Genomic DNA, 23,333 nt, shown 5'->3' on the forward strand with positions numbered 1-23,333 from the left:
GGCAGGGACAACTTCCACTATCCCAGTGGAATGCCTTTTTATGGCAGAAAATGTCCTAAATCCTGCCTAAACCAAATCATTTAACTTCTGATTAAAGTGAAGTCAAGTTTGATTAAAGTAAAAGTCCCCTACAATAAGTTTAGTTCCATTAAGGATGATTTATGTGCATAATTCACTGTTCTATTCATCTGTTCTGTGCACTACTGGTAAATATGAATTTTCAATTAATAATTAGAAATGGATTAACACTTTTGTCTGCCAGTGATACTCAAGTTAATACTTGAGCTTTTTACACTCATCCTAAACAAACTTGTGAAGGTTTTTTTTTCTGGTTGATGATGCACTTCCTTCAAAGATCAAAGGGCATTCAAAAATGCATTTATATATTGGTATATCTGAAGGAACTGATAAATAAAGAATCTATGGGGAACTTTTGTTCTAAGCCAAGTCTTCCTTGAGAATTTCTAATTTTGAAAAATATGTATAAAAGATTTGAAGTGTTAGATGAACAGTATTGCTTCTGGTATGTGAATCATGGAATGGTTTGGGTTGGAAAAGACCTCAAAGATCTTTTAGTGCCAAAAGAAGACCAAAACCAGTTTCCTCCTAAAAAACCCATGTGGACTGAAAACTTCTTAACCTTGTTGACAGTGTAAAACTTTTCTTTATTATGTACAAGCCCAATAATTCTTTTGAACCTCCTGAAGAAACTCTTTTCTATTTAATTTATACTTCCTGCACCACAGCACCTTGAAAATCATCCAGAACTCTCAATGCACAGCACTGTAACAAAATTCCTTCCTATTAACATTTTTCTCCTTTAATCATGTGCCATAAAGAGTTTTACTTTCCCCTGGCAACTTTTAAGCTGTATGGATGTAATCATTAGAGTGAGTGATGACATCAAGCCAGGGTGACATGGTGCAATTGATTTTTACTAAATAATGATATGATGAGCTGGAAGAAGGAGTTTTATTAGTCTTAACTCAGCAAGGATTGATTGGGGAGAAGAAAATGACCAATCCGTAGCTCAGGTTGCTGCAGGTATAAGAAAATAAGTGACAGCTGCAGAAAAGTCTATAAATCACAGGAAAAATTATGATAAAAATAAGAGCTATGAACTGCCCTTTAAAATTTCACTTGATGGCAGAGAAGAGTGGAAGAGACCTCAGCCATTTATCTCCATTATGCCTGGGATCCTCTGAGAATAGCAAAGTTGACAGATGATGCCATTACATTTTTTTTTATTATTTTTAAATGGAGGGAAGATAAGGAGTGGTGTATAAGTGTTACTTTCAAGTCATTAGAGGGTTGAGTCTTCGAAAGAACTCCTTGATTTGGCCAATAAAATAAAGTGTCTTTTGCTTTAGCTTTCTGTAGGTAATGTATTAAACATTGGCTTTTTGGAAAATAATCTGCTTGTTTGCAGTTTCTGAGGGAAAAAAACAGTACTGGGAAATCAGATTTTTTTTTTTTTTTATTGATCAGAGAATCACAGAATGGTTTGGGTTGGAAGGGAGCTTAAAGATCATCCCATTCCACCCCCTGCCCTTGGGCAGAAACACCTTCCACTATCCCAAGTTGCTCCAAGTCTTGTCCAGCCTGGCCTGGGATCCTTCCAAGGATGGGGATTCCATATTCCAGTCCATATTCCAGTCACTCAAACCAAAGGAGAGTCAGCATTTATTGCTTTGATGCCAAAGAATGTGAGGGAGACCAAAACTAAGTCATTCCTACCCAGATGCATCAGAAGACACCAAGGTGTTGGTACAAAAGGGATTTTTAGAGGCATTTCTTTGCCTGTTATCTGCACTTTGGCAAGGAGCAGCTTTGCCAGTGTGTTGATATTCCATGGCAGTCTCAATTTGGGAATCATTCCTTTGACAGGATCTGGGAGCCCATCACAGCTCCCTGTTCTCTCCAGCCACAAATTTCCATTTCATGTAAAGCAGAGCTGAGCTCTTGAGGGCTTTTTGTGGTTAATTGGTGCTCTGGGCTCTGCTGGCACAGTGAGGGCATTTTATGTTCTCCAGAGTGGTCAGGGCTGAGCTGACCACAGCCAGAGGGAAATTCCTTAATATGATCCATAACCAACATCTGCACACATTTGGAGCTCCAGATGTTCTCATCTACCCTGGTTCTCCAGAGACAAGAGCTTACAATGACAGCCCAGTGCTCACACAGGATTGTTGGATTTTGGGCTTTTTTATACTTTGGCACCACACAACCATATCCAAACCCCAATATTTTTTGTCTTTTGCCAGAGAGGTGCAAATTCTCTGCTTTTCTCTCTGTTCTAAAATCAGCCTCTCTATCAAAGCATCTCTTTGACAAGAGGTTTTCTGGCTGTTCCCAGCAGATCAGCTGATTTTCTTTGTTTCCTCAGTGAGTGCCAGGCTGTTTCCTTGGGTGTCTTTGTACCTGTTCCTGATCACCTGGTCAGGATTTGCCTTTTCCTGTTTCTGTCTTTCCCCACTGATTTTATTAAAGTAGGTCTGGATGAGATTATTTCATGGAAAGGACTGCCCAGGGCAGTGCTGGAGTCTCCATCCCTGGAGCGATTTAAAATCCATGTGGATGTGGCATTTGGGGACATGGGCCAGGGTTATTAAATTTTCTTACCAACTTTAAGAAGTTTATTTATCATCTCAGTCCAGAAGGAAAGGGAGGTTCAGGTCCTACTAATAGATTTCCCTGTTATCCTTGAGAAAAAGATTGATCTGCTGAAGCTACCCTAAAAATTATCCCCAAACTGGCAGGTTTGGCACAAAAAGTAGCTTTGAGACATCTCACAGAAGAGCTTTTCCCAAGAAAATCCAGTTACTCTGATGTTCAGCTGATGTTCTGTAGGAATTGTTCCTCCTCCCAGTTAAGAGTTTAATTACACTGTGGAGTTTTTAAAGAGCCAAGGAGAGGTTGTTTTTCAGTCAGTAAATTTTAATTTTTTTTTTTAGGAGACAAGACTCAATTATCCACCCACAAGTTTGATAAACTGAATTTCTTGTCCTGTTTGCTACTTGTTGAGTTGTGAATCTCAGCACATCAGACTTGCCAGAGTGTTTAAAAAATCAGTGATGGACCCCTGAGATGTTTCTCCATGTGGGGTTCACTAAAAATAACAATAGCAAAGGTGGAACTGGGTTTGTCTTTACACAGAATTTTTTGTTATCTCATAGTCTTAGGGGTTTAGGTGGTTTATTTGGCAAGACATGAGCCTCATTTCTCTCTTTTTTTGTTTGGTTTCTTTCTTCTTCTAGAAATGTATTTTTAATTTAGAGCCGGTTCTCCTCTTAACTTTCTCTTCAATAAATTAATCAAGTTGGCTGGCTCTATGATACTATGTCATGGTGGCACATGCAGATATTAAATAATCTGATTTTTTCACTCAGAGTACTGTTCAAGTGAGCTCATACCAAATGTACACTCCTGAATTCATGCTGGAAACCAGCACCCTCTGCAGTGATCCTCCATTTGGAGGGATTTTTGTAATCTCCTCCCTAGCTGGTTGTTAAACAGTTTGTTAAGCAATAAATAGACTTGTAGAATGTTAAATGCTTAAGCTCAAACATCAATCAGCATTAACACAGCCTGGCAAAACTAAAACTTTCCTGGCCTGTCTTCATTTTATCCTAAATTGGCTTTACCAGAGCTCCCTGCCACCCTGGAAAAACTTCCAAAGGAATGAGCAAAATATCTTCTGGTGGCACTTGACATTATTAACTATTGGTGAAGAACACTGGGGGTTTTTTTTTGTTTTTTAAAAATTGTAATAATACATTTTAACAACTGTAAAATAACTAAAATAGTCAGAAAACTCAATAAGATGTTTTTGGAGTCAGATTCTTTCATCTAACTGTTGGTCATCGGATGGAGTTGTTGTCCTAATGCATATTTTAAAATATTTTTGTGTCTTGCTGTTCATAAATATTTCAGGCAGTTTTTGTTTGTTTATTGTATTTCCCTTTAAATAATTTTTTTGTTGCCTTGGGGAGTCCAAGAGGGATAAATCCATGATTTAATGAGGAGTAGTGAGTTGATGGCATCTTTTCCCTCCACCCTCTGCCCTTTGCCAGGGGGGTATCAGGACATCATTTTCCTTTTCCATTTCATCTCCACAATCCTGAGAGTTGATGGGAATCCTCAGAGGGGCTCCTGCAGCCTGGTGGCAATCAGAACACCAATCCTGATAATTTCTTGGTTTGCAGCTTTTTGGGAGGACTCTGCTTAAGAAACTCCAACTTTTTCACTCCCCCAAGTTCATCCACACCACCTGACAAAGTCAAAATTAACACATTTTATTCCAGCAAAGTGTAAAGTTGTGTTCTTGAACACAAAATTGATAACAAAACTGCCAATGCAGCAGAAAAAGTGCAGGTCCAAATAATTCTTGATGCTAAAGCTGCTCTGAGGCTGTTGTTTGACTTTAGGGAATGATCCAAGCAAAGGTGGCAGGAGAGATGGGAATGAGAATGAGAATGAGAATAGGAATGGGATGGGATGGGATGGGATGGGATGGGATGGGATGGGATGGGATGGGATGGGATGGGATGGGATGGGATGGGATGGGATGGGATGGGATGGGATGGGATGGGATAGGAATGGGAATGGGAATGGGAATGGGAATGAGATGAGAATGGGAATGGGAATGGGAATAGGAATGGGAATGGGAATGGGAATGGGAATGGGAATGGGAATGGGAATGGAATGAGAATGGGAAAGTGAATAGGAATGGGAATGGGAATAGGAATGGGAATGGGAATGGGAATGGGAATGGGAATGGGTTGGGAATAAGATGAGAATGGGAATGGGAATAGGAATAGGAATAGGAATGGGAATGGGATGGGAATGGGATGAGAATGGGAATGGGAATGGAAATGGAAATGGGAATGGGAATGGGAATGGGAATGGGAATGGGAATGGGAATGGGAATCTGATGAGAATGAGAAGTGGATGGGAATGGGAATAGGAATGGGAATGGGAATGGGAATGGGAATGGGAAACAGCAATGACTTCTCACGATTGATGTGCCAGACCAGATCTGGTCCCTTGAGGGGACAGTTGTCACCTTTCTGCTTTTCCCCAGTGTTTTGTAGCTTTTTAGGGAGAATCCATCCCATATTTTGCAAATTTGTATATGAACAACTTTATACATCAAGTCTTTTGAAAGGGTTGCACAGATCAGCAGAAATATCACCAAATCCTGATGCCAAAATTGCCCATGCAGCCTGGCCTTGGACACCTCCAGTGATGGGGACTCCACCAATTCTCTGGGCAGCCTGTCCCAAAAATAATTCTTTTTCTCCAGAAGTATTTTGTACCTTTCTCCCCTTTAGTTGTATTCCCACAAAACAAGAAAGATTAAAAGCACCTGATATAACCAACATTTCTTGGGTAGCCATTTGCATGATTCAAAGTCAGATTTTTTAAGAGTTCCTTGATTACAGTGATTACAGATTAGTTATTTAAGGTGTGACATCTGTATTTGACTATTGTGTGATGGAACAAAACCGTAAAATGCTCATAATTCATTTTTGTGACATTTAGAAGGAGATATCAGCATTAAATCCCTTCAGGATTCAATTACTTGGACTTCCTAAGCTTGGACTTGTACTTGGACTACCAAAAACTACACATGCTGAATATGCATGGAAGAAACTGTGCTGATCCAGCTGTTATGTAACATCCTGAATTTATTGAGAGGTGTCCCATGGCAGGGGGTTGGATGAGATGAGCTTTAAAGTCTCTCCCAGCCCAACCTTGCTGGACCCCACAAACCTGGGATTTTTGAGATTTCTGTGCTTTCTGGCACTGACCCCCTGGAGAATGCTGCTTTTGACTTGAGGCCTTGGAGAAAGCTTCCAAATTTGATGGAGTTAAAATTGCAGGTGTGTAGTTAAATAGAAGTGTGTGATTTCATATGGTGAAGGGTTTTAAATTTGAGGTTTTGATAATATAGTAATAGGTACAGGACAAGATGGAGGATTTTGAGTGGTGCCTCTTTTGGTGTTCATCTTCTTCTCCATGGTTTCAGGTTGTAGTTTCTGGTTGGACAGTTAGTGCTGCACTGTGGGTCACAGGAATTTGATTATTGGGCTAAAAGTATAAATGATATAGGTGTTATTTCTCCATTGGACTGTTTAGCTTTAAGAGACCTTGTAGGAGCTGGATCTCTCTCCATTTTGCTCACCTTTAGCTAGGTGTTGCTGAAGTTTCTGTACTTTAGATAAGATTTAATAAACAACCAAGCCCCAACAAGAAAATCCATTTCCTTTATGTGTTTTTTAATCCTGGCTCCGAGTGAAGACAGAAGAAACTCCAGACAAACCACTGATTGAGTGCTGCAAAACTCCTCCAGCATTGCACAACCACAGTGGGATTCTGTGGGATGGGGGTGTTTTGGACTGCTCCCAGCCTGCAGGGAGGGAGGGAAGCTGATCCCCTGTGTTCTGTGCCCCCAGGGATGCGCCAGGGGAATGATGTGGGCACTCAGTATCGCTCTGCCATCTACACCTTCTCCCAGGAGCAGATGGAAGCTGCCCTGAGGTCCAAGGAGGAATATCAGAAGGTAACACTGGGCAGGGGGGTGGAACTGCTTCACCTGTGGGCACAATGTCAAAGATGTCTGCAATTAACACAAAATCACTCATTATGCTCTGCACTCCAGTACTGGTTTGAAATCAAAAGCAGTGAAAGACTCCAAGTCAGAAATACAATTTAATGGGGAAAAAGAGAAAAAATAAAATACTTGCAATAAAACAAAAGAAAAAGCCACTGACAGATTCAGAATGCAACCTGACATCCCACCAGTTAGGGTGGTGGTAGCAGACTAGATGAAGTGCTCTTGTTCAAGTAGTGATCCTGTAGAAAGGTTTGGTAGCTCTTTGGTCCTCTGGAATCCAATGGAAAGGCTGCTCTGATGTTCCAAATCTCAGTTTTTCTCTGGGTGGGAAAGGCTTGGCTCCTCCCCTGGCTGGAGCATCTCCCAGTGGGATGATGGAATTTTATCAGCCATGCACTGGGACTCAGTGGCCATGAACAGGAGATATCTCCTGGAGGGAGGATGGGCTGTGGGAAGATAAAGATGATTGCCCAGCTGGTTTAAAGATGGCCCATTAGCAGAGAATATCTCCCACAGAGATTAAAATTTACTGCCCCACCTGGTTTCAGCAGATGGTGATAGTATACAAACTTTTATCTTCACATTTTAACCTAGGTCAAATACTAAACTTGCATCATATTTGCTTTAAATTCCAACTTTTAGGATTTTTTTTTGTGTGTGTGTGAGTCATTTTATAAGCATGCATAAAGAAAAATAGTTCCTTAAGCAGAGGTATTTTGAGTCCCTTCTACAGATTTATTTAATGTGGGCTCACCAGAAAGAGAAATCTATGATCTTAAAGCTATTCAAACTTCTCTGCACCCCAAATCCTTAAGGGTGTACCCAAAATCCCAGATCCAAGAGTTCCTGAACATTGCTGATGGTTGATTGAGCTGGATAACTCAGGATCACCCACCTGATGCTTATGAGATGCTTGTATGAATCCTTTCCAGAAATGTCTTGGATGAGATGTGACAGCCTCTGACTTACTGAGAGTATTTGTTGTGACACAAGGATTTGTGTGAGACAACATCAACCAATTCCCTTTTCTACACAGAATTTGCCCCTGTTTTCTGGGGAAGATGGATTTTGTCTCTTCCCTGCCATGTTATTATTTAAGTAAAGGCAGAGGGATTAGTATCCTGCAGTGTTGTTGTACTGCTATGCCCAGTGCTCTTGTCAATGCAAAATCCAGAAAAATATTAAATTATTATTATTTATACCAACAAAAAATCCACTCACCTGGGACATCAGGGCAGTAAACTTAAGTAGTACTAAAAGAAAATCAGTGTTCATTATATTTAATTATACAGTCACCTTGCTGGTGTTATGTTAAAAAACCAGGAGTTTTGGTGTATATTTGATGTTAGAAATAAAAAACACTTTTTACATCAGACAGAAGATCCCAAAAGGCAGCAGTTTGGTTTTTTTGCCTGTGTGGGTATGACTGGGTGAACTCCTAGGGCTGGTTCCTACTTGTGATCAGAATTATTTTGAGTGCAAAGAGGCGCTCAGAAGTGCAGGTAAGTGATTTCCAGATCTGATAACTGTGTGTGTAAATGAAATGCTCAATGACTTATGTTTTTTTTTTTTTTTTTCTGATGGGGATAAGTCAGTCTTGCAGATGTTTACCTGGTGGCTTTGGAAAATATTTATCAGATCCACTGCTTTTCCAAATTCCTTTTATTCCTTTCTTTTGGCATCTGCTGACCAACATCACCCTGCAAATCTTACAGCTTTAATTTGCTTTCCCAACTCTATTATCCTCTGCTGTTATTTGTCATTAAATAAATACTGACATGAGAGCAAAATTGCCATGTGTGAGATTGCAATATGATATTACAGAAATTTCCATCATCAAATAGATTTCCTTAATGGCACCATTTAAAATTTACCTACTTTGAAAAGTGTGTGTAATTAGTACATTTATATAATTAGGCACAACTGTAAGTGAGCACATGTAGAGTTTGTTTTTGCACTGAAGTGGGGAAGGAAGGGATGGTGTTGCCAGCTAAGGAAACCCAGCAAATATGCAGTGAAATTCCTTAGGGATGTGTGTTTCCCATGTATTATTAACAACAATATCTCCAATATTATCTACTGGGGTATTGCAGGAGCAGTGGAATGGTTGTGTGGGAAACATACTGAGCAAACAATTTGTTCAGGAATCCCTTTTCATATTAAATGCTGTGCATGCCATTATTTTAATGTAAATGTAATACAGCCACTTTCCTTATTATTGCCGCAATTTAAATTAAATATCAAGCTTTTCTGGCAGTGACACATGCCAGATAATCATGGATAAAAATGTGGGAATGGCACAATTTTTCTGTGGTAAGCAGTGGTGCCCTCAGCAAGGGAGGAAGGACTAACAAATATGACAATATCTGCAGTGTGCAGATATTGGGTGACTCCAGAGTTTTCTGGCACTGCAAAGGAAGGAAAATAAAATGAAAATGTCATTTATTTTTTTGTTCACTGAATAATTGTGCATGTGCTCTTAGATGTGGTTTGAACTGAGAGCCTGAAAGAGCCCTAAAAATGACTTTCAACCAGAAAATGATGGGTTTGCTAGATGAGGTTTGGGGTTTTTTTCCAACTGGCTTCTGGTATCCAGAAAAGGGAACAGAGCTGGGGAAGGGGCTGGAGCCCCAGGAGAGCTGAGGGAGCTGGGAAGGGGCTCAGCCTGGAGAAAAGGAGGCTCAGGGGGAACCTTGTGGCTCTGCACAACTCCTGACAGGAGGGGACAGCCAGGGGGGATTTGGGATCTGCTCCAGGGAACAGGGACAGGAGGAGAGGGGACAGCCTCAGGCTGTGCCAAATTGTGGTCTAAATTGGAAATTAGGGGAAAAAAATCTTCAGAGAAAGGGTGAGCAAGCATTGGAATGGGTTTCCCAGGTCAGTGGTGGATTCCCCATTCCTGGAGGGATTTAAAAGCTGTGTGGATGTGGATCAGTGGTGGCCTTGGCACTGCTGGAGGATGCTCAGATTCAATGATCTCAGAGTGCTTTTCAACCTCAGTGATGCTGGGATTCAATTTGAAGTGACAATAATCAGATTTATGACCAGGCTGTGAATGGGACCCTCAGTGTGCCCTGAGCCCAGGTATCCTGCAAGGTCACATCTGTTTGAAGTTGTGGAACTTGTGGCTGATTCCTGCAGCTGCTCTGAGAGCTGAGAAGCTGCAGAACTGAGTTCACATCAAGCTGGAGCTGCTGAGGGAGCTGAGTGCAGGAGTCAGAGTCAGCACTGGTGACAGGGTCTGTAATACAATAGTGCTGCTGCTAAAGGGTGACACAATGGAAGTGTAATCAGAAAAATCATCAAATGAGGGCCAGGCCTTGGTGAAATCACTGAATGAGCAGTTTTGCCTGAAGCTGAGGTTTTTTAATACAGGTGAACCTGAGGTTACTCAATTTTCAAAACAGTTGCTCGGCTGGGTTTGGTTTTCAAATGAATTATCAAGGCAATTGTAATCCAGAGAGTGAAATCTGAGTGAGAAGAAGTTTGTATTCACTTTTTTTTTCAGAATCAGACCTTGCAGTTGTTTTGTCAAACACTAGCACAGGGTTTTAAGGCTCCAAGAAGACACTGAGTGCCTTCCCTTCATGGAATCACAGAATGGTTTGGGTTGGAAAGGAGAATAAAGATCATCCAGTTCCATCCTCTGCCATGGGCAGGGACACCTTCCACTATCCCAGGTGGCTCCAAGCCCCATCCAGCCTGGCCTTGGACACTGCCAGGGATCCAGGGACAGCCACAGCTGCTCTGGGCACCCTGTGCCAGAGCCATGATGTCAATGTGGAATGTAAAGAAATACAACCAAACTTCAGCACCATCTGATTTGGGTGTTAAACCAAACTCCAAAATCACGACCCAAGTTGAAAATGCAACATGCTGCCAAAAAAACCCATCATGGGCAGATCTTTTGAACATCTCTTTCTCCAAACCAGCCTGGGAATTTTTATTGAGCCATGGCTATTGCCACCAAAATTTCTGGCTCCTTCCTATTTGTTAAATAAACAAACCAAAGATTCAGCACTAAAATACTGAGATCCCACATTTTGGGTGTCCCCTTCCCTTTGCATTTTTACCTTCAAATCGAGGATGAGGATAATGGAAATAATCCCAGATTCATAGATTTTTAAGAAGGGTCCGTTAAAATATTTTTATTTGAATTCCTGCCCAACACTGAAAGAATTTAATGGAACAGACTCTTATTTTGTACTTCCACACTGGCACTAACATGTGGCTAATTTATTTTACCTCCTTCTTTATATTTTAAAGTACTTTATCAGCACTGAACTAGGAGATAATGCTTGGTTTATTAACAGCTTCTCTGGGCAACCTCAGCCCACTCTCCCATGGAACAATTCCTTCCCAATATCCCATCCATCCCTGCCCTCTGGCAGTGGAAGCCATTCCCTGTGTGCTGTCCCTCCATCCCTTGTCCCCAGTCCCTCTCCAGCTCTCCTGGAGCCCCTTTAGGCTCTGCAAGGGGCTCTGAGCTCTTCCTGGATCCTTCTCTTCTCCAGGTGAGCACCCCCAGCTCTGGCTCCAGGTTTTGGATGGATGCATTCCATGGAATAAGGGAGACAGTGAATTAGCACTGGGCAGTTGAAGATGCAACAATTCCTGCAGCACAGACACTGGGAAACTTCCACTGGCTTTCTGTGGTGTGGGAACAAACCAGCAAAACTCTCAGTTGCAAAGATAAAACTGTATATTTGGTATTAGGGAAAAGAGGTTGAAAAGCTGGAGTTTCCAAAAGCATTCCAAAAGCAATGAGCTTTGGAGCAGCAACATGCAAGGAGGGTTCAGGATTGGATTTGTCAAAGCTGGAGGAAGGACTGTTTACAGACCTCTGGGATCTGCAGTTCTGAGTGGTTAATTCCATGAAGGAATGCCTGGTGGCAGGAATTCAAGAATTATCTGTGTTTTTATCTGACATGCTGTGTGAATTCAGAGCAGGCTTTGCCTGGGAGATGGTTTTTCATGTGATTTTTGGCTGGGAGAAGTTAAACAGCTCTTTTAAAATTAGATTGTTTTTATTAAAGCAATACAATAGTCAATAAAAAAATAACACCTGCTTACTCCTCTTCGAATTATGTCTAATTCAGGGCTTTATGTGTCAAATTATCTCTGCTTCACTCTGCTGTGAATGGCAAGGACTTGATTCCTGATTGATGGTGGTGGCTCTTGTGGAGACAAGCAAAGCTGATCTGATAAGCTGAGCCATTCTTTGGTTTGTAATCACTTTTCTGTGCTGCAGAGATACCCTTTGTATGTTCAGCCCTCTTAGAGAAAGCTGCATTGGGCTGTGGATGAGGAGGTTTTGAGCAGTTGTGAACTCTTTCCCTGTTACTGTAACTGCAGAAAATTTGACTTTGCCCCTCTGATAAAATTCAGGCACCTCACAGCAGGAATATCTCTCAAAACTAATCCTAATCCATTTCTTGATGACAGTGGCAGCAAGATAAAAGCATTAATGCATGAACTTAGGATGAACTTGTGGATGTCTCTACCTGGACTCCAGCAAAGCCTTTGACAGCATCTCCCATGGGGTTTATTCCTGGAAAATCCAGCAGCCCACGGGCTGGGCAGGTTCCCTCTGGGCTGGGTTAAGAACTGGTGATGGTGGCTGGACACAGGGAGTGCTGGGGGATGATGCTGCACTGGTGACAGAGGGGCTGGGAAAGGCCCTGGGGGTGCTGGTGACACGAGCCAGGTGTGCCCAGCTGTGCCCAGGTGTGCCCAGGTGTGCCCAGGTGTGCCCAGCTGGGCAGGAGACCAAAGGCACCTGGGCTGTGCCAGCTCTGGGGTGGCAGCAGGGACAAGGCAGTGCTTGTCCCCTGTGCTGGGCACCTCCAGTGCTGGGGACAGCTCTGGGACAAGGACATGGAGCAGCTGGAGTGTGTCCAGGGAAGGGAACAGAGCTGGGGAAGGGGCTGGAGCCCCAGGAGAGGCTGAGGGAGCTGGAAAGGGGCTCAGCCTGGAGAAAAGGAGGCTCAGGGGGAACCTTGTGGCTCTGCACAACTCCCTGACAGGAGGGGGGATTTGGGATCTGCTCCAGGGAACAGGGACAGGAGGAGAGGGGACAAGCTGTGCCAGGGGAGGTTTAATTTGGACATAAGGAAGAATTTCTTCATGAAAAAAGTGATTAGATGTTGGAAGGGGCTTCCCAGGGAGGTGGAGGATTCCTTAAAGCCCATTTCATTCCACACTCTGCCATGGCAGGGACACCTCCCACTACCCCAGGTTGCTCCAAGCCCTGTCCAACCTGACCCTGGACACCCCATCCCATGCTGAGTGCATCCTGCTACTATTCCTGTTCCCCAGGAATGCAGCACGTGGTGCTTATTTTTATTAATGCTGAGAAAGGAAAGATTTTTTTTTTTTTAAATAGCTTTCAATTCTGCATTTATTGTCTTCACTTGATAAAGGCCAGGCATTTCACTTGGCCCTTTGACTGTTGCAAATACAGCTGATCCTGTATTTGGATTTAGAACTAGGAGCAGCAGGATGAAACCAGACTTTGTGTTTTTGCATTAATTTTTTCATCTGGGAGGTCGTGGGGGTCACCAAAGGAGCCGTGTGCTTTATTGCACTGGGAATGCAAAGTTTATATTGGACATTTAAACTAATGCTAGAAATTGCCCTGTAATAAACTAATGTAAATATCAAATGGATTTGACTCCAAGAGTGGCTTGTAAATAAAACATTTCCTGCTTTGTGTGGATTGCCCTGTTCAGCCTGCCATTAATGTAAAAACATGCTGGATTTGTGTAGACATCCATTTTCATATTCTTAGGCAGATGAATTCTCAATCTCCAGGGCAGATCCCCATGTTCCTTCAGAAAATGAAGATTTAAAGGGCTGAGCTGTTGTTTGAGGGGTCCTACCCTGTGTGACCTGACCTCCAATTTGGCACAGCTCTCCTGTGCCAAGAAAAAGTAGGCAATGTGCCCTGATGCCAACACAGAGGTTTAATCCCTTCCCATCACCCTGGAAGTGTTTTCTCCCATCCTTCTGAAGAGCTTCTAGTCCATATTTTTGAATTTTGTGATCTTGACTATGTACCTGTTTCAGCATTCTGAAAGTGTCACAGGCACATTAAATGCCAGGTGCATAGATGTGATAATGACCTTAATAATGGTGGTTTTAGATAACACAGGATTTACAGGGAACAGGATGGAATTCCTTTTCTTCAGGAAGCTCTCAAGGAATTCAGTTTAACTAAGAGATTAGTTCTGGGGAGGACAGGATAAAATAGAAAAAGATCAAGGTAGAAGGAACATGATGGTCATTAGCTGGTGCTGTTCTTGTTCTCTTTGGGTTGAACACAGTCCTTAAAACTGACCTAAGGAAAAAATTCCAGGGAATAAACCTGAGGAATCACCTCCAGATGTGTTAAGTCTCATTAGGTGTAAAAATGTTGTGTTTTAATTCTGCTCTGCCCTTTGGATCCATCCATGTCCAGGTGAAGGACAAGATTTGAAGTGGGAATCTGCATGGACTGAGAGGGAGAGAGATTGGCCTGGTTTGGGGTTCCCATACAAATTTTAAAAATCAGGAAAATGCCTTTTTTTTAAAGTGACATGGGAGCATTACTTCTGCTCTCCAAACAGTTTGTTTGTCTCTAATGCTGAGCTGAGAGATCCAAGAACACTCCTCTAACCTCCTTTACTCAGGCACACAAGTGTGCCTGAGCCAGGATTCAAATAAATACTCATGGAACACTTTTCCACTGTTTACCCAGCCCTGAAATACAAAACAAAAAAATGTATCTGAGCATGATGACACTTCAGGAAGTTCTGAGTTCCACAGAGCTCTCATGTGGAAATGACAGATACTCAACATTTATAAAATATCCTGCTCAGGCCTCTGAGTATGGACATAGGAGGGTCCACTTAAACACTCAGGTCCCCCTGATTTGATAACCAGATGGTTGATAACCAATTGTGTTGACATTTCATCCCTGCTGAGGTTGTTTTCCAGCTGATGCTACCATTTGCTTAAATAATTCTCAAGATTCCCTCACAGGACCCAGTGCAGATCATCCATAAGCTGAAAATCCAGAGCAACACCTTTGAAATCCATGGAATTACTTTGGATTTCTAGTAATGCAACTGAGATTAAAAAATGGCCCAGGAGTTTGGTTCCTCTCAGGATTTTTGTTGCCCAAAGAACTGTCATAGGATTGTGTGTATTATTTTCTGTGTGAAGTGTCCCCTACATCAGAGAGCTCTCAGCTTTGGGGAAAACTCCTCCAAAAAAGTCAATATTTCCTGGAAGCAAAAATCATGGGATGCTTTAACCAGCAACATTGCATGTCTGGTTTGATCTCATGATCTTTTTTCATTAGTTTTTTTTTTTTCTTCTTCTTCTTTATTGACTTCCACAGATCTCTGATCTTTACTTTTGTTTTATCCTGGAATCACAGAAACTCAGAATGGTTTGGGTTGGAAGGAGCATTAAAGATCATCCCATCCCATTAAAGCTCAACCTTCCACTATCTCAGGCTGCTCCAGCCTGGCCTTGGACAACTCCAGGGATCCAGGAGCAGCCACAGCTTCTCTGGGAATCTGTGCCAGCCCCTCCTCACCCTCACAGGGAAGAATCTTCTGTCATTTCATGATGTCCCTCATCCTTTTCTTGCTAGTTCCACATTTTCCTCCATACTCAGATTTTCCACTTTTTTTTTTTTCCTCAGGCTCATGTTGCTGAAAAACCTTCCATTTTTTTTCTAATCCTTGCAGACAAAAATAAACTTGTATTTTTTCTAGCTGTCATTTATTAGGTGTCATTTACTCACTGGGTCTGAAAGTGAATCCAGCTACCCAACATAAAGTGGACAAAATATATTCCCTCTTCTAGGGCAGGGCCATGGAATTATGTGCAGGAAGAGTCATCAAAGACTGAGAAATCCCTTTCAGTGAATCCGTGCTTCAAGCCCCAGTATTAAACCCAGTATTTAATCCTGACTTTTTCCCAAGCAAGCAGCCTCCTATGGATTTTTGGGGTTAATGTATTTCCATTGTGGCTGCTTCTTTCTCCTGTGCTTTGGTTATTTTTAGTTGGCTCAGTTAAACCAGGTCTTTTTCAAGTTTTAAAGGAGTTGTATTTAGGGTGTTTGCAGAAGAAAAAAAACTCTTTTGCACATCAAGAACCTTTGTGAGGTGGTGGGGAAGGGCAGGAGGAACAGCTGTATCCAGACAATGGGTGAAGGTGGAATTTTGGAATTTTTCAGGGAAGATATGGAGGCAATTTGAGATTTAACTCCATTCCAATGATCTCAGTGGTCCAGGGCAGTGACTCTGACCTTCACATGATCTCCCAGTTATACCAGCATTCATTTAAAAATTATTTCTGTGAATTGATCACTGCAATTCACAACAATCCTGGTGAAAGTCCATCTTAATCCAGTCATCATTCCCTCCATCAGTACCATTTTTTCACTTCTTTTTTAAATTAAAATAATTTTATGATACTTAATCAAACACAAAATGTTCACTGCATTGCAAATTTTCCTGTGTCAGCTGAACTTGTAATAGCATCAAAGACAGATGTTTGGTTTATATTTGACCTGTTTTCTACAAAAACATTGATTGGCACTAATTATATTCCCTATCATTTGAATGTCATTTATTTTTGGGGGAAGTGTTTTTTTTGGGGGTTTTTGGGGGGTTTTTTTGGGTTTTTTGGGGGGGTTGTTTTTTGTTTTTTTGTTTGTTCTTTCTCCTTTTTGTTTTTGTGTTTGTTTTTTTTTTTTTTTTTTTTTTCTTTTTTTTTTTTTTTTTTTTTTTTTTGGTTTTAGTTTTTGTTGCTGTTATTGTTTTTATTTTTCCCCACATACATATTGGCCCAGTGTTGTTTATGTTGTCTCATTTTCCCTTTTGAAGTGCTCAGATAACTGGTGCTCATTCCCTCTTCTAAAATTTTCAACATTCATCATCTGTTGATGATGTGAAACCCACATTTTCCATAGAAAGCTAAAAAAATAGACAAATTTGACTTTATTACCAATGCTTCATGCTGAAGGACACCCTAACTTAAAGGTATTTGCACTCCTTAAATATATTTTCTAGAAAAAGGAAATCTAGATTTTTTTTTTTTTTAAATATGGAAAACACAGTAATTAAATTTATATATTTATTTATTAAATATTTAATAAATACCATTGTATTTATCACAAATGGATGAGTGGCTGTCCTAGAAATATAGAAAAATCAGTTTTTCCCAGCAGTGACAACTTTCAGCCCAAACCATGAAGTTTTGTGGAGATTTAAACACCCAAAGAAAAATTAAGAGGAGTTGAAAAATTCCAGTGAGGGATTGTAGCATCCCTCCTCTTTCTCCACACACACACACAAATGTGAACTTTTAACATCATCATCATTTTATTTTCTGTAATAATTTTTATTTTTATCTCAATCAGCTAATTATATCCTGGGTGATGATTTTTCATCCAGCTCTTTTTGCTGTTATATGTATGTGGCTGCTTTTTTATGTGCCAGCAATCCTAGGAAATATATTTCCCCATTATCCTGTGATATATTATCATAGGAAAAACCTTCAGTGTGAAATTAGGGGTTTTCCAGGGCTGGAGAAATCCTGATTTCTTTCATTGCCCTCTAGTGGGCAAGGACAGGGAATGAGGAGCTTTCCCCTTCTCTCAGTGCCACACAAACCATCAGGTTTTTTATAATTTCAGCTATTTGTTCATATTTGTGTGATTCCTAGAGCATCATTTCATGGATCAGATACAGCAGAATTATCCTGCTGGGGTTTATAAATGATGGCAAAAAGAGGTTTCTGTGTTTTGCTGTGGAAAGCAGGAGATGGGCATTACCCAAATGAACGTTCCTCAGGTGAATTTTGGGAAGGACTCTCGTGGATGTTGGGCTGTCACTGAAATATTTACAGTCTGGAGAAGAAGATACCAGGTTTTTATAATTTTCTGCTGTTGAATTGTGATTTCATCCCACAGTCCAGCTGAAGGAGGGCTTGGCAAATGTTTCATTTGATTTATTTGTGATTTATCATAGAATCCTGGAATGGTTTGGGTTGGAAGGGACCTTAAAGGATCATGGGCAGGGACACCTCCCACTGTCCCAGGTTGATCCAAGCCCATCCAGCCTGGCCTTGGGCATTCCAGGGATCCAGGAGCAGTCACAGCTTCTCTGGGCACCCTGTGCCAGGGCCCCAGCACCATCCCAGCCAGGAATTCCTCCCCAAAATCTCATCCATCCCTGCCCTCTGGCAGTGGGAATCCATTCCCTTTGCCTTGCCTCTCCATCCCATGAGGCAAAGAAATTAATTTCAGACAGCAAAATCAGAGGAAATCAACACTACTCCAAACTGGTTGTTTCAATTTTTTATTTTGAATTAACCAACAATTTACAAATGTGTAGTATATCATAATGTATTATGGATTGCTGGTCTTATAAAGTCTGTGACTTTTTGATGTAAAATCCCTGTTTAATGTATGCTGGCTTCATACAAAGCTGTATTTCTGCACTGTTCTGGAAGGAGAGAAAAGGAAAACAGCTCTAAAATGCATTTTGGAAATGACAGCTGAATTCTGTCTCAGATCCTTGGGTTAACTTTCATCATAAGAAAATCAAATGTTCATTGGAGAGCAGAGCATGAGGGACTCAAGCACCTGTGCAGGAGGCCAATGCAGGGTTTAAAATCATGGAATAATGGGGTTTTTAGGATGGAAAAGCCTCAGAGATCATAAATTCCAACCATCCCAGCAGTGCCAAGGCTGCCACTGCCATGTCCCCAAGTGCCACATCCACATGGATTTGAAATCCCTGCAGTGATGGAGAATCCACCACGACCCTGGGCAGCTCTGCCAGGGCTGGGCAATCTTTTTAGGAAAGGAATTATTCCTAATATCCAATCTGAACCCCTCTGGAGCAGCCTGAGGCTGTTTCCTGTGATGGATTCACCATCCACAATTGATGGCTCTGTATCCACTGGTGTGATGGGTGCCACATTTGCTGCCTTTCAGTGCATTGGGGTCTCCCTGCTTTTGCCAGGATGTTGAGAAATGATGGAGTGTGGCTCAGGGAGTGCTTCTGGCAGCTCCCTCAGCACCTTTGGGTGGATCCCATTCCATCCCATCCCATCCCATCCCATCCCATCCCATCCCATCCCATCCCATCCCATCCCATCCCATCCCATCCCATCCCATCCCATCCCATCCCATCCCATCCCATCCCATCCCATCCCATCCCATCCCATCCCACCCCATGGATTGTCTCAGTGGTGCAGCAGGTTGGTGACAGTCTTGGATCATGGATTTATTCTGCTCCCAGTTTCTGTATGGAGAAAAACTGGTCTGGCTGTTAAAGACTGAGGCAAAGAAGGTGTTAAGATTCCCCACCTGCTCCTCATCCTTTGCTGTTCCATTCCCCCTGCATCCAGCAAAGGATGGAGATTTGTGTGTTTGCAGATGTGCATTGAGAGAAGCAGGGAAAAAATCCTGCAGCTTTGCACTTTACTTCAGGAATGACTCACTCCCTCTGCTGGGAACATTTCATTCTGAATGTGTGATGCTGCTTTCCCTCCTCCTCCTCTTCCCTTTCCTCCTCCTCCTGCATCCACCCCCCTCCCCACATTCCCATTCCTGCTGCTCCTGGTGTGACATCTGCTCCCTTTGGTTTCTATGGCAGCTGCTGAAGCCACTGGACCCACGGACTGGCAGGGAGAGGATTTAAAAATGCTCAAAGTGCCTGAATTCAGATGCAGGATGTCCATTCTCTATTGGTCAGAGAGCTGGGATGTTTTGGGAGAGGGTATCCCAAGGGTAGGAAGCTTCCAGGACATTCCAGGGTCATTCCCTTCCTTCTCCTGGGACAAGTGTCTGCAGGCTGGCAGTGGAGTGCAGGGTGTGCAGAACAGCAGATTTTTGATTTGGGTGAATTTCACATTTCCTTTTGTCTTGTTTAGGTCTCCAGTTTGCAGTAAACTCTCCTTGGCTTCTGCCTTTAAGATGGTGAGAATGCAGATGGCAGACCTAAGATATTGTAATTAAGTGTCTATTTATAACAGAGTTTGTCATTAGAATTACCATGTCATTTCTTAAACAAGGGAGGATAATGTGAGTTCACAATCTACACCTGTAGCTGTGTTGGTTTTTTTTTTTTTTTTTTTAATATTTTAAATGCAGCTCTTCTTTGATTTGTTCTGGCTCTGAATTCATTAAGAAGCCTGAATTAGCATCCTGCCACATTGTCTGGGGCTTCTTCACTCCTCCATCCCCTCAGATACAAGCACCAGGATTCTGAACTCCAGCTAAAAGGGAGTTGACTAAAACACAGAACCCACTTCTTCATTTTTAAACATTATATGTAGAATGGAATCAGAATAAGGATTTTAGCAACAATTCTTTCTTGGTAAAGGTTGTCCAGCCCTGGCACAGCTGCCCAGGGCAGTGTTGGGAATCCCCATCCTTGGGGGGATTTAAAATCCATGTGGATGTGGCACTTGGGGACATGGGTCAGTGGTGGCCTTGGCAGTGCTGGGAATGCTTGGACTCAGTGATCTCTGAGGGTTTTTCCAACCTTAATCATTCTATAATTCCATAATGTCATTATGCCACACCACTGCAAAGATAAATCTATTTTAGAGCAGTTTTTTCAAGGGAGACAAAGCCAGCAGAAGCTGGGATATACAAATTAATATGAAATTTGGTAAATCCCAAAATCATGGAATGGTTTGGGTTGGAAGGGAATCTAAACATCACCTTGTTCCAGCACCTGAGAGAGGCCAGGTTGTCAGGGATGGAGGTGGTGAATTAATTTAGTGCTGGATATACTTTATAAAAATCTGAAGAGTTTTCTTTGTGGCAGATGAACAGGTCCTTTTCAGGTCCATGGTTCTTTTATTTCTTTTCATTGAAAAGTGTTTTTTTATTCCACTGCCTCTAACCGTTGGAATTACAGGAAGCTAAGGCCAAATTTTTTGCCTTATGTGAAGAATATTTTACATCCTCAGCATTCCTGCTGTACTTTGTCTGATTCTATCACCCAGCTGTGTTTACACCTTGCATCTCTTCTTTCATTCCATTTTGTCACTTATTCCCATTTAATCCCATATAATCTTTCCTGGAGTCTTTATCAGCAAGCCAGACCTCAGATCCCCTCAGCCTAAGCAGTTGTCAATGACATGATAAATCCTCTAAAATCAGTTGGAGTCTGGTGTCTGTGGAGCTCTGGTTGTAAACCAGCCCAAATTGAGCTTTTTAATGGGAAACTATGGCAAACTGGATTTTCAATGGAAAATGCAGCACAAGAAGAGACTTTTCTATCATCCCTAGTATTTATGGTTGCTGCTTGTCCCTCTTGTTTTACCCTCAGTCTTGCACATGTGTTTTATGGAAGTCCAGTTGCATGGAAATCCTTGCCACTCTTAAGGAAATTCCATTTCTATTTGTCATTAGCAGTCCTTACAAACTCATTTTTTTCTTTTTTCCCCCCCCTTTTTGCCCGTGAGCAAAAAGACTTTACAGGCTCTAAAATGGCTCAGCTCTGACTTGTGTCTCTTGAGGTGTCTCATTGGGTAAATCACACTCAGAATCATTTAGAGAAAAAAAACCTCCAATGTCATCATTTCCAATCTTTAAATCCTACACTTGCCTTCTAAATGCAGCCAAAAAATAAACTTAGATCTCCTTAAAAGATGATAAAATTATCAGGGTCCTCCCCCTCAGAGAATCATAGAGGGTGGAAAAGACCTTCAGGCCATTGAGTCCCACCTGTGACTGATCCCCAGTTTGTCACCCAGCCCAGCTCTGAGTGCCACATGCCACATTCCTGGGACACCTCCAGGATGGCTCCTGGGCAGCCCCTTCCAACATTTAACAACCCTTTCCATGATGAAATTCCTCCTGACATCCAGCCTGAACCCCTCATGGAGGGCACTGTAGGTTACACCTGGCTTCCATTATCCCATAACGGTGCATAATTGCCATAACCTCAACTGAATTTTACTTTTTCTTATTTTTGGAACTAATATCATCCCACATTTTTCTTTTTTTTTTTGGCCCTTTTGCACCTCTTGTTTGTATTTTGTTCTTGAGCTTAGTTTATGACTTTTGTGTCTACACGTGGATCAATGTTAGAAGACCATATTAAAAAAGGGATTAGCACATAGCAATGATCTATTAAATAGTGTAATTCATCACTGTGCAGAGGCCATCATTAATTTAATTTGTTTAATTAAAATAGCCCATTAAAATGGATTTAGTTACTGGCACCAAACCACTGCTGGCTTCCTTTTTGTTACTGGACGTTTTACTATACAAAGTCTCACCAAATTCAACATTTTGCTAATTGAGTCAGTGGTTCAATTTGAAATTAGTGTTGCTGGGAAGGAGAAACAAATCAAATAGAGGACCTCATTAGCATTTAGGACTTAAATCAGGGGTTTTCCTTATTTCCCTTTTAGTGGCAGTGAGCAGGAGGTCAGGTTGTTCTGTGAACATTAAAAAATGTCATCCCCTGACCTGCTGTTTGCCTGACAGTGCCTCGTGTTTATCCTGTCAGGAAGATGCAAACAAAACAAAATGAAAAGGTAATGAGGTAGAGCACAGAGGGGAGGGGAAATCTTCCCCTCAGAAAGCTCTGCAATGTTTATTAATGCTGCTGGGTCAATGGAAAAATGCAGCCTAAAAAAAAAAAAAAAAAAAGCCACTGAGTGTTTTTCCATTTCAGCTCGTCCTTTTGGAATTTGCCCATGCTAGAAAAGACAAAAATGGAATAATTCCATCTCTGAGCATAAAAGTGCAAAGTATATCATGGTCAGCAGGTTTTGTTTCTGGTGTGGTTTTGTAACTGTGCACGAAGGGGGAAAGTCCAGTGTTACCCTTTTAGTGAAGTCTTAATTGTTAATAATTATCTTGGAATCATGGAATGGTTTAGATGGGAAGGGACATAAAGCTCATCCCATTCCACCCCTGCCATGGCAGGGACACCTTTTCACCATCCCAGGTTGCTCCAAGCTCTGTCCAGCCTGGCCTTGGACACTTCCAAGGATCCAGGGCAGCCACAGCTTCTCTGGGAATTCTGTACCACCCTCCCAGCCAGGAACTCCTTCCCAATATCCCATCCATCCCTGCCCTCTGGCAGTGAAGCCATTCCCTGTGTCCTGTCCCTCCATCCCTTGTCCCCAGTCCCTCTCCAGCTCTCCTGGAGCCCCTTTAGGCTCTGCAAGGGGCTCTGAGCTCTCCCTGGATCCTTCTCTTCTCCAGGTGAGCACCCCCAGCTCTCCCAGCCTGGCTCCAGCCCTGGAATATCTCTGGTGCCTCCTCTGGATTCTCTCCAGCAGCTCCATCATGGCTCTCACCTTCCTGATGGCTTTTTTTTTTTCCTTTCTTCATGGCTTTTCACATTCTTCTTTCTCCTGACACCTTCCCTCTTTGGGTTGGGTTAGTGGGTGAAGTAGAACTCCCCATTTTTCCTCTACAAAAGCCCAGTATGTGCCCGTGCTCCCACCTGGCTGATCCACCCTGGATGAGCTACCCCAGTTTCAAAAACTTGAACACGACAGTCTGATGGCTTGGGAATTCTGTAGGGGATGGTAGAGGGGAAATTTGGTTGCCTGATGTAGCACCTGGTGCAATGTGTGACTCTTCAGGGTATCTGTGCCATTTGTGTGGGGTGTGTAGGGTGAAAGGATCTGCAGAAGTCCTGTGAGCTTCTGGGCCAGTGGATGGACATCAAAG

General features: G+C 42.1%; 1 protein-coding gene across 1 annotated transcript in view; it reads left to right on the forward strand.

Annotated features, from left to right (window-relative positions):
- The window catches only part of MSRA (methionine sulfoxide reductase A), a 234,862-nt gene that overhangs the window by 144,780 nt on the left and 66,749 nt on the right, over nucleotides 1-23,333 (forward strand). Inside the window, exon 5 of the mRNA XM_079298238.1 lies at nucleotides 6,459-6,565. Coding sequence (XP_079154364.1) covers nucleotides 6,459-6,565 — 107 coding nt within the window. The remainder of the gene's footprint in view (nucleotides 1-6,458; nucleotides 6,566-23,333) is intronic.

This window comes from Erithacus rubecula, assembly GCF_903797595.1.
Source record: "Erithacus rubecula genome assembly, chromosome: 2".
Taxonomy (NCBI): domain Eukaryota; kingdom Metazoa; phylum Chordata; class Aves; order Passeriformes; family Muscicapidae; genus Erithacus; species Erithacus rubecula.